The 13,792-nt window shown below is 48.5% G+C and overlaps 1 protein-coding gene across 7 annotated transcripts in view; it reads right to left on the bottom strand.

Moving 5' to 3' along the window:
• Nucleotides 1-13,792, bottom strand: part of TMEM181 (transmembrane protein 181) — a 66,910-nt gene that overhangs the window by 14,079 nt on the left and 39,039 nt on the right. For 6 of the 7 annotated variants that reach the window (XM_081530167.1, XM_081530168.1, XM_081530166.1 and 3 more), the window contains exons 3-7: nucleotides 12,513-12,568; nucleotides 10,990-11,080; nucleotides 9,617-9,738; nucleotides 6,612-6,722; nucleotides 60-140 (exon numbers count right to left, since the gene is read on the bottom strand). In XM_081530167.1, coding sequence (XP_081386293.1) covers nucleotides 60-140; nucleotides 6,612-6,722; nucleotides 9,617-9,738; nucleotides 10,990-11,080; nucleotides 12,513-12,568 — 461 coding nt within the window. Of the gene's footprint in view, nucleotides 1-59; nucleotides 141-6,611; nucleotides 6,744-9,616; nucleotides 9,739-10,989; nucleotides 11,081-12,512; nucleotides 12,569-13,792 lie in introns of all 7 variants that reach the window. The other variant, XM_081530169.1, reaches the window with a different exon arrangement.

Raw genomic sequence — 13,792 nt, 5'->3', positions numbered from 1 at the left:
CCAGAATTTATAAACTAACTCTGCCCTTGTTAGGATTCCATGAGGTGAATGGTACTTACAGTGACAATGAAGGTAAGCACCACAAAGACGAACCGGAACCAGATTTCCAAATGGGAAAATGCAGGGTCATAAGTCTTCCACTAAAATGGAAAGCAGGAAAACAATTTGGGAAAAAATTCATCTGAAAGGAAGTATATCACATCATTAACAATAGTCATCTCAAAATGTGAGACTACAGGGAATTTAAAATGTTCTCCTACACTTTCTGACATGTTCTAAAACTTAAACACTTAGTACATTTTTATATTAAAGAACATACACTTTGTACCAAGAGTTGAAAATAGTTTTAAACGGTAGCATACTAATAGTGAATCTGGCAGACAAACTGTTCTATAATAATAATAAGAGCATTTGCCTTTTAAATCTCAAATCAAAGATTGATCAATGCTATCAATCTCTTTGTTAGAAAAAGCCATCAGAGGGCAGGGGGCAGGGAACAGAAAGAAAAAGCCATGCTTTCTATTAAAAGAAAAAAAATAGTTTTAAAAATGCAAAAAAAAGTGAGTAGGTATGATGTTCTAAAAGATACTAAGTGAAACACACCAGTCAGAATGGCTGCTATCCAAAAGTCTACAAGCAATAAATGCTGGAGAGGGTGTGGAGAAAAGGGAACCCTCTTACACTGTTGGTGGGAATGCAAACTATTACAACCACTATGGAGAACAGTGTGGAGATTCCTTAAAAAACTGGGAATAGAACTGCCATATGACCCAGCAATCCCACTGCTGGGCATACACACCGAGGAAACCAGAATTGAAAGAGACGCGTGTACCCCAATGTTCATCGCAGCACTGTTTACAATAGCCAGGACATGGAAGCAACCTAGATGTCCATCAGCAGATGAATGGATAAGGAAGCTGTGGTACATATACACAATGGAATATTACTCAGCCATTAAAAAAAAACAAAACATTTGAATCGGTTCTATTGAGATGGATGAAACTGGAGCCCATTATACAGAGTGAAATAAGCCAGAAAGAAAATCACCAATACAGTATACTAATGCATATATATGGAATTTGAAAGATGGTAACGATAGCCCTATATGCGAGACAGAGTAAGAGACACAGATGCATAGAACAGTCTTATGGACTCTGAGGGAGAAGGTGAGTGTGGGACGTTCTGGGAGAATAGCATTAAAATATGTATATTATCATATGTGAAACAGAACCCCATTCCATATTCGATGCATGAGACAAATGCTCAGGGCTGGGGCAAAGGGATGACCCAGAGGGATGGGATGGGGAGGGAGGTGGGAGGGGGGTCCAGGAAGGGGAACACATGTAAACCCATGGCTGATTCATGTCAATGTATGGCAAAAACTACTACAATATTGTAAAGTAATTAGTCCCCAACTAAAATAAATAAATTAAAAAAAAAAAAGATACTAAGTGAAACAGAAATATGAATCTGACACAAGAAAACACTGTGGAATTACAGCTGCCAGTTCTCATGCTGAATAGTGTCACTCATATCAAGTATGCAGCTAACAGGGCGAGGAAGGGGCCCTACGCGCTGACAGCAGGTGGAAGGCAGCCCTTCCCACCCTGCTCAGCAGCCAGGTTCATCCCCAGACCCCAGGACATGCGCTGCACCGCGCGAGGGAGCACCACCATGTGTGTGCTGAGTTAAAATCAGCTGAGCGATGTAAGAACTGTAACAGAGCAACAATCGAGTAAAAGACGTCCGATTTCCCTTACCTGCCTGCAACATTACATGTACACACACAGACACTGGACATGAGGCAGTGAAGGGCCATAATCGCCTGCTGAGGGGGGAGGGGTGCACCCTCGGGTCACCCCACACTGTGCAGGAAGCCGAGCCGAGCCCACAGTCTCCCTGAGTCGTGAACACCCCGTGGTGAGGGCAGGGACAGAGCTCACCAGTCGTGACTCACGGGGCAGAGCACTGAGAGAGTCAGCTCCAGACCCCTGCCAAGGTCGTGCCCCCACACCTTCAGCCGAGTGCTGATCTGCGCGTGAATGTGGACAAGCCACCCAAGGCCGGGAAATCCCCGAAAGGGGCCCTGGCACGCACACAGGGTCATCACAGCGCCTGCTCTATGGGCAGGGGCCCTGGCACGCGGGCAGGGGCCCTGGCACGCACGCAGGGCCAGTCACAGCACCTGCTCTACGGGCAGGATCCCTGGCACGCACACAGGGCCAGTCACAGCGCCTGCTCCACGGGCAGGGTCCCTGGCACGCACTCAGGGCCAGTCACAGCGCCTGCTCCACGGGCAGGATCCCGGGCACACACGCAGGGCCATCACAGCGCCTGCTCCACGGGCAGCAGGAACACGCACGGGGGTCTAAGGAGCATACTGCCAGCACGTTTTTTCTCGGCAGTGGGGCAACATCAGCCTTACACTCGGTGCTGCTCTGCTCCTACCAAGCAAAGTTTAAAATCCAGGCCTGAAGAGATCGAGCTGCTCCCAAGTATCGTTACCGCATCCTGGAACAGAGCTCAGGGATGTTTACGAGAGTACAGAAGTCCAGCAATCATAAGGTCGGGCACTGAATCAAAAATACGAGACATGTAAAAAAGCAAGAAAATACGAAAACAGAATGAGGAAGAAAGTAATCCATCAAACTGACCCAGAATTCACAGATGATGGAATTGGTAGATAAGGACTTCAAGCAGCTAGAGGAACGTGAAGCAGAGACCGGGAGGCTGACCAACAGCAGATGAGACATCGCAGAGGGTATAAGCATGAACACAGAGCAAAGGAATCGACTTAAAATGAAACAGAAAAAATGCACAGAGCATCAGTAAGCTCTGAGACAACTTCAGGTGGCTGAGAAGATGTATTAATGTATCTGGAGTCCTCAGATTTCTATTGGCGGGAAGAAGGCAGGAGGATAGAAAAAATATTTGAAGAAATAGTGGCCAGAATTTTCCCAAATTTGATGAAAACTATAAAATCACAAATCCAAGAAGCTCAACTGTACTCTAAGTATAAGAAATATGAAAAAGAAGTACACCTAGGAACACCATAATCAAATTGTTTACGGAGAAAAAAAACTTAATAAGTGAAGGTGGGGGGTGGGTAAACGGGAGGGAAACTATTATAGATGACAAATATAGGATGACAGATTTCTTGTCAAAAAATGCAAGCCAGAGACCAATATTTTCAAAGTATTGTAAATCAACACAATACCACTACACACCTATCATTGTTGCCATTGTTAAGTTGCTCAGTTGTGTTCGATTCTTTGCGACCCCATGGACTGTAGCCCACCAGGCTCCTCTGTCCATGGGATTCTCCAGGCAAGAATACTGGAGTGGGTTGCCATTTCCTCCTCCAGGAGATCTTCCCAACCCAGGGACTGAATCTCCTGTATTGGCAGGCAGGTTCTTTATTGCTGAGCCACCATGGAAGCCACACACCTATCAGAATGGCCAAAATTACAAAGACTGACCTACCGAGTGTTCATGACATGAGATGTGAAACAGCTGGAACTCTCACAGGCACTGACCGACATGTGAGACAATACAGCCGCCGTGAACCCAGTGTGTCTTCATCAGTGCCACAGGCCCCTGCCACGTGAGTCGGCATCCCGTTCCTACTTACCCAAGGGAAGTGAAAGCGCATGTCCTCACAAAGGTCTGGACGCGGGGGTTCACAGCAGCTCTGTAACAGCCCCGAACTGCAAACAGTGCAGATGTCCACGAGCAGGTGAGTGGATAAACTAACTATGCTGCCTTTACACGGGGATTATCACACAGTAGCACAAAGGGATAAACTACTGAACACCCACCACCATCAATCAGTGTCTGGGTAATTACGCTGAGTGCAAGAACTCAAACCTGTCGTATGATTCCACTTATATAAAATTCTAAAAAAAATACAAATGAGTCTGCAATGCAAGCAGAACTATTAACAACTGATGTTAATAGAAAAGTGGAAATCACGGTGATTAAGAACATATGAATTGTGATGTCAGCGATTCGGGTTCAAACTCCAGCTTCTCCCAGTTGGGCAATTTACTTAATCACATTGAACCTCAGATTTCGTCTCCATAAAGCAACTGCTCTGAAGAAGTATCATAACATTTAAGTAAGCTGATGCACAGGACAAGTTTAGTGCAGAACCTGGCAAGGAGCAAAAGCTCAGCAAATAACAGCAGCTATTATAAACCCAAAATAATACAGCTATTGAGATGATTGCTTAAGAGGAAATGTAAACAGGTACAAAAGTTAAAAGGAGAGAATCGCAATCAAAAACAAACCAAACAGTGACCCAAACCCAAAGGATAGGGTTGGGTGAGGTAAACCCTGGGGTAGGGGGAACACTGCTGAGCACTTTGGTAAAAAGGCTCTTAAGAGGATGATGTTCAGACAGACGACGGAAAGGAGAGATCCCTCGTTGGGGAAACACAGTGCTCTCTTCTTTCCGCATTCTCAGATGAGAAGGATGCAAACAGCAAGCTCTAAAGCACAGATGTTATCATAAGACGAGAGCAAAGTGCACCTGAGCTTGGACATCGGTCTGAGGCCCAATCTGAGTTCAACTTCTGCCTCGTGAACTCCACGACACAGGCAGAATGCTGATCAGATTTTCTGAGGACAAAGTTTGAGGTAATCAGTCACACAACAAAGAACAGAATCCAGATTCCAACTCAAAGATCAGAAGAGGCTGGGGCAGAAAGACAGAACACTGAGAAGAAATTTAGGACCAGAGAGTAATGTCTGAGCAGCATCTGAACTGTTAGAAACCAACCAGAGTTTGGAACAAAGGAGACCAGGCTGACTTGAGACCATGGGGAGAAAACCCAGAGTCCGAGGGATCCATAAGGGAAGGAAAGAAAGATCCTTGGAGGGGATGAGACAGCCATCTTCAAACACCTGCAGCGTGTACAGGTAGACAAAGAATGAACTCGCTTTGGGTGGTCAGAGACAGGACATGAACAAAAGTAGTGTGATTGTGACCACGGCCTCCATCTGTCAGCACACAAAACAAGCAGGTGCTGGGCATGGCCCCAAGCCCAGCCGATGTACAGAGGCCTCTAGGAAACGGGGGAACCGCAGAGGCAGGAAGGTACCTAAGGGTGCAGGAGGCACCCACACACCTCAACCTCTCAGTGAAGGGGACCCGTTCATCCAAATAAAAACCTGTCCATAAATACTCTCGGGTTTCCCCTGTGGCTCAGCTGGTAAAGAATCCGCCTGCGATGCGGGAGACCTGGGTTCGATCCCTGGGTTGGGACGATCCACTGGAGAAGAGAAAGGCTACCCACTCCAGTATTCTGGCCTCGAGAATTCCATGGACTGTATAGTCCATGGGGTCGCAAAGAGTCAGTCACAACTGAGCGACTTCACTTTCACTATACATGCTCGCAGCACTGTTGTCCTAGCAGCTGAAGGATGGAAATGACCCGAACGCCCGTCCACTGATGACTGGGTACACAAGAGCCCGCACACACACACAGTGAAACAGCACTCGGCAAAAGAGGAAGGAAGTGCTGATGCCAGTAAAGCACGGAGGGAGTCTTGAAAACACGGCTCAGCGAAAGAAGTTGTTCACGTAAGAGCATGAAGGGCATGATTCCATTCGTGTGAAATGTCCACAACCGGCGAATCCACACAGACAGACGGCAGACGGGTGACTGCCGCGGCTGGGGGAAGGGAAGCGGGGGCCAACAGACTGCGTTTGTGTCGTGTGAATTACTGTTTGCATGAATATATCACAGAACCGCATGATTCGAGAAAGGAGCCCACTGGCACCTTCATTCAACAATCACGGCCCTTAGGAAGTAGCTATTTTACGACGAGGAAACAAAAGGCAGAAGTACGGTGGCTCCGGGATCTGAACCCAGCTCTTCTGTCTGATCTAAAACCCTCGTTCTCGGTCACTATGCTGATTATTCTGACTCCCAACGAGCAGAGGAAACAAAGAGGCTGATTTCAGCTGGACGTGAGACAGGGAAGTCTAACCATCAGAGCTTCCCAGGTGGTGCTAGTGGTAAAGAACCCATCTGCCAGTGCAGGAGACATAAGAAACAGGGGTTCGATCCCTGGGTCGGGAAGACCCTCTGGAGGAGGGCATAGCAACCTGCTGCAGTATTCTTGCCTGGAGAACCCGTGGACAGAGGAGCCTGGTGGGCTTCAGTCCATGGGGTCACAAGAGAGTCGGCCACGGCTGAGTGACTCAGCACACACAACCATGAGAGCTGTGCGCCTTGGGGCGCACCTGAGAGCAGGGACCCCTTCCCAGAGGCCCGGGGTCTGAGTCCACCCAGGCCCAGAGAAGGGGGCTCTCCTCCCCAGGAGGCGCCCCCGTCAACTCCCCCAGATCCTTCCAACTGCAAGGCTACTCCTGCTCCTAAGTCTCAGAACATCACGGTCTTCCAATTCCACGCTGATTCTTTAAGCTATTCTTCACTCCATGTATACTTAATAAACTGTTTTTTTTCTAGTTTTTAGAATCGTACATGTCTTCCACCATCCAAAATAACACGATTTCGATGCTGTGATTTATTTCGGTCATTCCACAGAGAATGGGAGCTATGCAAATGGGCCATGGAAATGCTGTGGTCAGCTGGTGTACTTACAGTGAAGTTCATTTCCTTGATGGGCCGCTTCAGGTGTTCGAACCCCACAGTCACTGTATACTTAGTGTAATTCAGGTAGCTGAGGTGAGCCACGATGATTTCTGCACATTTCTGCAAATGCACAAGCAAGATCTGTGTCCTTAAAGTGCGCAAGACTCACTCTCCCCCAACTGACTCGTGAGGTGACCCATTCCAACTGCAGAGGATCTGAGCATCTCCAGGGAGCTCGCCAGGAGCCCAGGGGAACTCAGATACCAGCCAAGAGCAGTTCTTAAAAAGAAAGAACCAAATGGACATATTTAGAAACAAATAACGCATGATTTACAATCATTAGAACCTTTCTACTTCATAGGATTCAAAATAATGTCACCTCGAGAATAGACTTCTGGTTGCCAACGGGCAGGGCAGGCATGAGAGAGCTGGACTGGGAGCCTGGGATTGGTAGAAGGAATGTTATTCGGGCTTCCCTGGTGGCTCGGATGGTAAAGAATCTGCCTACAACGCTGGATATTCGGGTTTGATCCCTGGGTCGGGAAGATTCCCCTGGAGAAGGAAATGGCCACCCATTCCAGTATTCTTGCCTGGAGAATCCCATGGACAGAGGAGCCTGGTGGGCTACAGTCCATGGGATCACTATTATATATTGGATGGATCAACAACAAAGTCCTACTGGGTAGCACAGGGAATTATATTCAATATCTTATGATAAACCGTAATAGAGAAGAATACGAAAAAGAATATATATATGTACAGCTGAATCACTTTGCTGTACAGCAGAAGTTAACGCTGTAAATCAACCATACTTTCATAAACTTAAATGATAATACATCACCTGAATAAAAAGGTGAGTTAATGCAACATGAACCGATATTTTCACAAATACACTAGTTCAAGAGGCACGCCAGCGAGGACATGACTCCTCAGATCCCTCAGCCTAACCTTCCCTCCTCCGTGGCCCATCTCTGCAGTCGCTGTAGGATGCACGGGGTGGATTACATGTTTTCCTTTTCTCCACTGGCCCGTGGCTCCCACGCAGAGCCCCTGCGGTCTCCGTGGTGTGCCACGTGTACCCACGGACTGGCCGAGCCCCAAGCTTTTGTCCTTCAGGATCAAGAACGGGCCTGCTCGGGTCTCCCCTGTGGATGTGGACGTGGGCTCAGTGGCCAAGCCAGCCCGGGCCACCAGGAACATGCAGGCCACCCCTGTGGCACCTGCTGGAGCCACGGCTCCAACTAGGGCCGAGTCACCTGCTGTTGAGCAAGGCTTCCTGAGCCCAGGACGTTCTGAAGACAGCAGGGCAGCTGGCACGGAGGGGAGCTGCCCTAGGGGACAGGAGAGGAGATGGGAGCGCGCATTGTCCGCGAGGTGGAGAAGGCCGCTGCTGGGCCAGTGGTCCCCGCAACCCCCACACCCGCTGTCCCTCTTATCCATCCAGCGTGGTGGGGCAGGGGGGGACCCGGGCTCTCATGCCAGCACACACAGCACCAGCTCTCGCTTCTTTACCCACCTCCATCGTCACCGCTCTCCGCTGACCCCCAGGGGAGGCATGGCCCCCCAACTTTAAAGATGCTGCTGCTAAGTCGCTTCAGTCGTGTCCGACTCTGTCCGACCCCACAGATGGCAGCCCACCAGGCTCCCCCATCCCTGGGATTCTCCAGGCAAGAACACTGAAGTGGGTTGCCATTTCCTTCTCCAATGCATGAAAGGGAAAAGTGAAAGTGAAGTCGCTCAGTTGTGTCCGACTCTTTGCGACCCCGTGGACTGCAGCCTACCAAGCTCCTCTGTCCATGGGATTTTCCAGGCAAGAGTACTGGAGTGGGTTGCCATTGCCTTCTCCGACTTTACAGATGAGGAAGAGACAATTCAGAAACTGGCCTGCTGTCCCCGTTAACACAGGGGACAGACAGAGGAGGAGGAGGGCCGGCTGCATGGGCCTCTCCAGGGGACCCAGGGCAGGGCCTCGGCTTGGCTGAGCAGCAGACGCCGGCTCAAGTACACGGGGTGGGGCGCACCGTCTGCTCAGGTGCTGGTTCTGACCCATCTCAGGACCGTCCAGCAGACGTTGATGCAGAAGGGCCAGAGCCAGAGGCTGGCCTCGGACAGGACCCCTCCCATCTGAACGCCTTCTCGCCGGGAAAGACTTTCCAGCCTCTCGTGTTACTACTGGGAGGTGTGGGTGGATGTCAAGGGCACAAGCTTAACAACAAAAGCGCCTGGGCTGAAGGCCTGGCGCTGTCGCTCACTCACCATCTGTCTCATCCTGGGCCAGGGTCCTGCCCTCTCTAAGCCTCAGTTCCTCCTTCTACAAAAGGGGGCTCTCACGCCTGTTCCTGCTCATGGGCCTGCGCCAGGCATGGAATGAGACCATGTGCGGAAAGCACCACCCCGGGGCCACTTCCTGACACTATAACCAGATGTGATCTCTTCGGGGCTCCCTGTGCTGTCCATACCCCGCCTTGACCTGTTAGGTTCCGACAGGGCCTCTGTACTATAGCAAGCAGGACCTGGTTCCCACTCTTCGGGTTTTGACAGAACCCGGTGCCCTACAGTGAGGGCTCCTTTCCCGCTGTGGACACCCCAACCCCAACCCGGAGCCACATGCTGCACCTGGGGGGGATGCTCAACAAAGGCCGGCCGCTCCCGATGAGGCCTGGCTCCCAGTGCCCCACGTGGGTCGGGATGTGCATCCCACAGCTGGAAACAACCCACGGCCGGAGCGATCCAGACAGACCACAGACGGTGGGAGACCACCCTCACGAGAGGCAGGCAGCGCAACAGCAGTCATCTGTGGCCATGCCAGACAGGCGGTGACACAGACAGTACAGTCAGGCACCAGGGTGTGTCCTTGTGTGTGTGCATTTCTAAGAATTTATAAGGTCTTGGTGTATGGGCTGGATGGGTCTTCCGTGCCATCACTGGTGTGGCTTAGTTTCTTTACCTAAGAAAATAGCTCCACCCGCAGAAATGCGGCAAGACGACGTGGTGGACCAGTTGAATGGACTTACCTCTGCACAGGTGAGTGTCCGCGTCCGGTTATGAACTTTGTTATGGATGAACTTGGTGGTCCCGTCCTGAGCGACACCATCAACCTTAACAGTCATGGTGAAGGTTGTCTGAATAGATGTTTCTACAGAAGGAAGAATCCTGGTGTTAGAGACCACGAGGGGCAGTCACACCGGCAGATGCGCCCACCTGCCTGGCTGTGTGTCAGCCCGGGGAAGTCCCTCCACGAGTCGGCAAAGCTGACACCCGCCAGCCAAGCCGAGCCTTCCCTCGAGGGTCTGCCTCTGACCCACCACCAACTTTCATCTCACAAAAGGCCAAGTTATTTCATGGCTGATAAAGTTATATTTTTTTACTTTTCCGTATACATTTTAATCTAATTTCATACCAAGATAAAAATAAGTTTCTTATTTTTCTGATTATATGATCTCTTATTTTTCTGATTATATGCTCATTGTTAAAAAAACATCTAGGAACACAAATACAAAGATATACGTGAAGTATTAAATGTATAATCCCACCACCAGAGAAGCTATGATTTCATGTTTGGGTCCATGCTTCCAGACTGTTTTCTAGACACACAAGTAGTGCTATCGGGTTTTTTAATGCCTTTGAAAATGTTACAAAAAGGGGTTGATTTTTTTATACTATGCATTTTTTTCCCAGTTAATTTACTGCAGTCATTGGGTTATCTTTCCAACTCTTTCAACTGAAGCACCTCTCTCAATCACAGCACATAGAGAACGAGGTGACGTACGCTCTTGGTTCTCGGGGATCTTGACCAGTGCTGCCCTGGGTGGACAGAGCGAGGTCATCGCAGATGGTGGGTGCTTCAGACAGGATTTCTCGGCCTCTGCACCACGGGTGTTTTGAGGCCACCTTATTCTTCACTGCGGGGAGTTTGTCCTGTGGTTGCAGGATGTTGAGCAGCATCTCTGGTCTCCACCCTCTGCTAGCAGCCCCTGCCCCCTAGCTGTGACAGCCATAATGTCACGGTGTCCCTGGACACTGTCAAGTGTCCCTGGGAGACACTTGGTGCCCCTAGGGCACCAGGACCTAGTTCTCTCCCTCGAGGCCCCTGGAGGAGGCTGCCGCTGGAGCACCTACAGCATGCAGGCTTTGAGCCAGGCTGCCCAGCACCCCTGGGTGAGGACTGGCACCCAGAGCATGACCAGTAGCCCTGAGGGCCTCCTGGAGCTCCCTGAGGGAGGCATGGTCACTTACCCTGGAGGACATTTAGGTGGCTTCCAACTTGGTGTTAGAAAGAATAATCACCATCATTATAATCCATCTTTGAGCAGTTGCTAGAAGATTTTAAAGCTCTTTCAACTCAAAAAAAAAAAAAAAAACCATTCTAAAGTGTCAGGCTTCATACCTTTTGCTTGATCCAACTCGACAACACACGTCAGCCATAGTTGCTGATTGTATGTAGACAGCGGTTTGGAAAATATTTGAATTGGCTTTAGCTGAGGCAGAAAGAAAGAGAAGTCAGGTAATCCACGTGACTTTTTTAGCTGAGTCTCCAAATGCCTCATCTTAACATACAACATTCATATTTACACAAAAGGTTGGAATGTTAGCTCTGGAAACAGAAACATGTAGTTTTCCTTTAGACAATATAAGTGAAATTCTGCCTTTCAGAAAAAGAAAGGACTAACTTTCTCTTGCAATTCACTTCTGACTCTCATGACAATGTCTAAGCAGGTGGTTTCTACCCCTGACAGCCTTGGGACAATATAACTACTTAAATAACAAAAGGCCTCCTTGGAGGAAAAAAAAAAGATTGAAGTGCATAGGATGATGCAAATGATAAAATAACGAAGGATACCAATGAATATTTTCATATTCACAAGAATCATTTTTTTAGTATCAATATACCAGGTGTGTCACTGACATCTGTTATTTTCAGCTTTGATGGCCCTGGGCAGAAAAATTAGAGGGGACCATACTGCCAAACAGTTAGAGATTTTATTTTCTTGGGCTCCAAAATCACTGTGGATGGTGACTACAATCATGAATTTAAAAGATGCTTGCTCCTTGGAAGAAAAGCTATGATAAACCTAGACAGTGTATTAAAAAGCAGAGACATCACTTCGCCCACAAAGGTCCATCTAGTCAAAGCTATGGCTTTCCCAGCAGTCATGTATGGATGTGAGAATTAGATCATAAAGAAGGCTGAGCACCAAAGAATTGATGCTTTTGAACTGAGGTGTTGGAGAAGACTTTGGACTGCTAGGAGATCAAACCAGTCAATCCTGAAGGAAATCAACCCTGAATATTCACTGGAAGGACGGATGCTGCAGCTGCAGCTCCAATACTTGGCTCCTCACGAAAGAGGCAACTCACTGGAAAAGACCTCGATGCTGGAAAAGACTGACGGCAGGAGGACTAGGGGATAACAGAGGATGAGATGGTTGGATGGCATCACCGACTCAATGGACCTGAGTTTGAGCAAGCTCTAGCAGTTGGTGATGGACAGGGAGGCCTGCCGTGCTGCAGTCCACAGGGTCGCAGAGTCGGATACGACTGAGTGACTGAACTGAACTGAAGGATATTTGAACAAAAAGTATGAAGAAAATTCCAATAAAGATTAAAAAAAAATAGATTTGCACATGGGAGGAATCAGGATGCACTAACCAGCCATTGGAAATGAACTGCTGCTCCCTAAGAAGTAACACCACCATCCTTTCTCAGCACTGAGGTCACAATTACACCAGAAAAGGTAATTTTAGCAAACTAGGACCCAGAGGCCAGCAGCTGAAGGTGGAGTAAGAAATGTGTGTTGCCTGAGAAGCAGGCAAGGGGGAGGTTGATCTTAATGACCCTCTAAGCAGGACCATTTCTTAGTGACCCAGAAATTTACAGGGCCCACCAGCTGCCACTTAGACCCAGTCTTACCTTTTTGCTATTATTTAGTGAAAAATTAGCTGCAGAAGTCTGGATCACTTTGGGTCCTAAAGCGTAACAGAGAAAGAAAAAGCAAGTTATAACTATATTGATAATTCATCTATTGATTTTTTTCAAATGCCAAGAAAGTCTCATATATTATATACAGGTAGTGTTTTTTGTGGTCTATCTTTGGAGGCTTTATACACACATACACACAAATACACAGACATATGTATGTAAAATATATAATAAACATATGAACACAGACATACAACGTCTACTCTGATGCACACGATGACCTCCTAACTCAGGTGAACAGAACCTGACACCAAACAACACACACGATTTCCACGGGCTTCTGGGTGCAGTCCCCCGCCTCCCCTGCTCTCTGGGAGGCGCTCTCTGCAGTGTGTGGATTTAAGAAAGCGCCAATGACACAGATACTGTCTACATAGCCTGTATAAAGACTTCTGCTAAAAAATTATACACCTTGATCCATTCACCCAATTAATTCAATCTTCCAAAAATATTAAGTTGAGGATTTTAAGAAGGCATGATATATACTAATATATTCTCAAGGCTTTTACCGAAATAACAGAATCAAGCTTCAGAGAATCTTACGCCGTGATATTTCAGAGCTTTGGCCTTAAAAGAAGTCGTCAAAGGAAACCCTGTGAACCTGATTCCATTCAGAACTGGATTTGTGCTGTAGCAAACCCCTGGCAGCTTTGGGTGTTCCAGGCCGCTCTTGCGGCCATGCCCAGCCTGCTGCCAACCACCCTCTGCTTGGAGCAGGAGATGCCTGAGTTAAGAACTCAACTGGGGCAGGAGCACCCCTCTGGGGCGTGTCCACGCAGGCTGAGCGAGACAGGAAGGAGGCCGGCACCCACAGACAGGCTCATTTCATACCGACTCACAATCCAAGTGCGCTCCTGCCCCAGGAAGTAAGGCAGTCTTGTCTCTCAGGAAGAATCAAGAACTGAGAGTCAGGAGGTCTCGACTCGAGTCTCAGCTAAAGGCTCTCTGGATCTCATTCCTTCATCTGCAAAGCCCAATGGCTCCTCAGACGCTCCTAACTCTGAAATCCTGATGGCCTCACTCTAGAAAGTAACTTTCTTTGACGCAAGTGGTAAAGAACCTGCCTGCCAATGCAGGAGACGCAAGAGACACAGGTTCGATCCTTGTATCGGGAAGATCTCCTGGAGAAGGAAATGGAAACCCACTCCAGTATTCCTGCCTGGAAAATCCTATGGACAGAGCAGCCTGGTGGACTATGGTCCATGGGATCG

This window comes from Giraffa tippelskirchi, chromosome 9 (assembly GCF_054371585.1).
Source record: "Giraffa tippelskirchi isolate mGirTip1 chromosome 9, T2T-mGirTip1v1.2.pri, whole genome shotgun sequence".
Classification (NCBI taxonomy): domain Eukaryota; kingdom Metazoa; phylum Chordata; class Mammalia; order Artiodactyla; family Giraffidae; genus Giraffa; species Giraffa tippelskirchi.
Note: the sequence above shows the minus strand (reverse complement) of the source record. Positions and strands in the feature narration are given on the sequence as shown.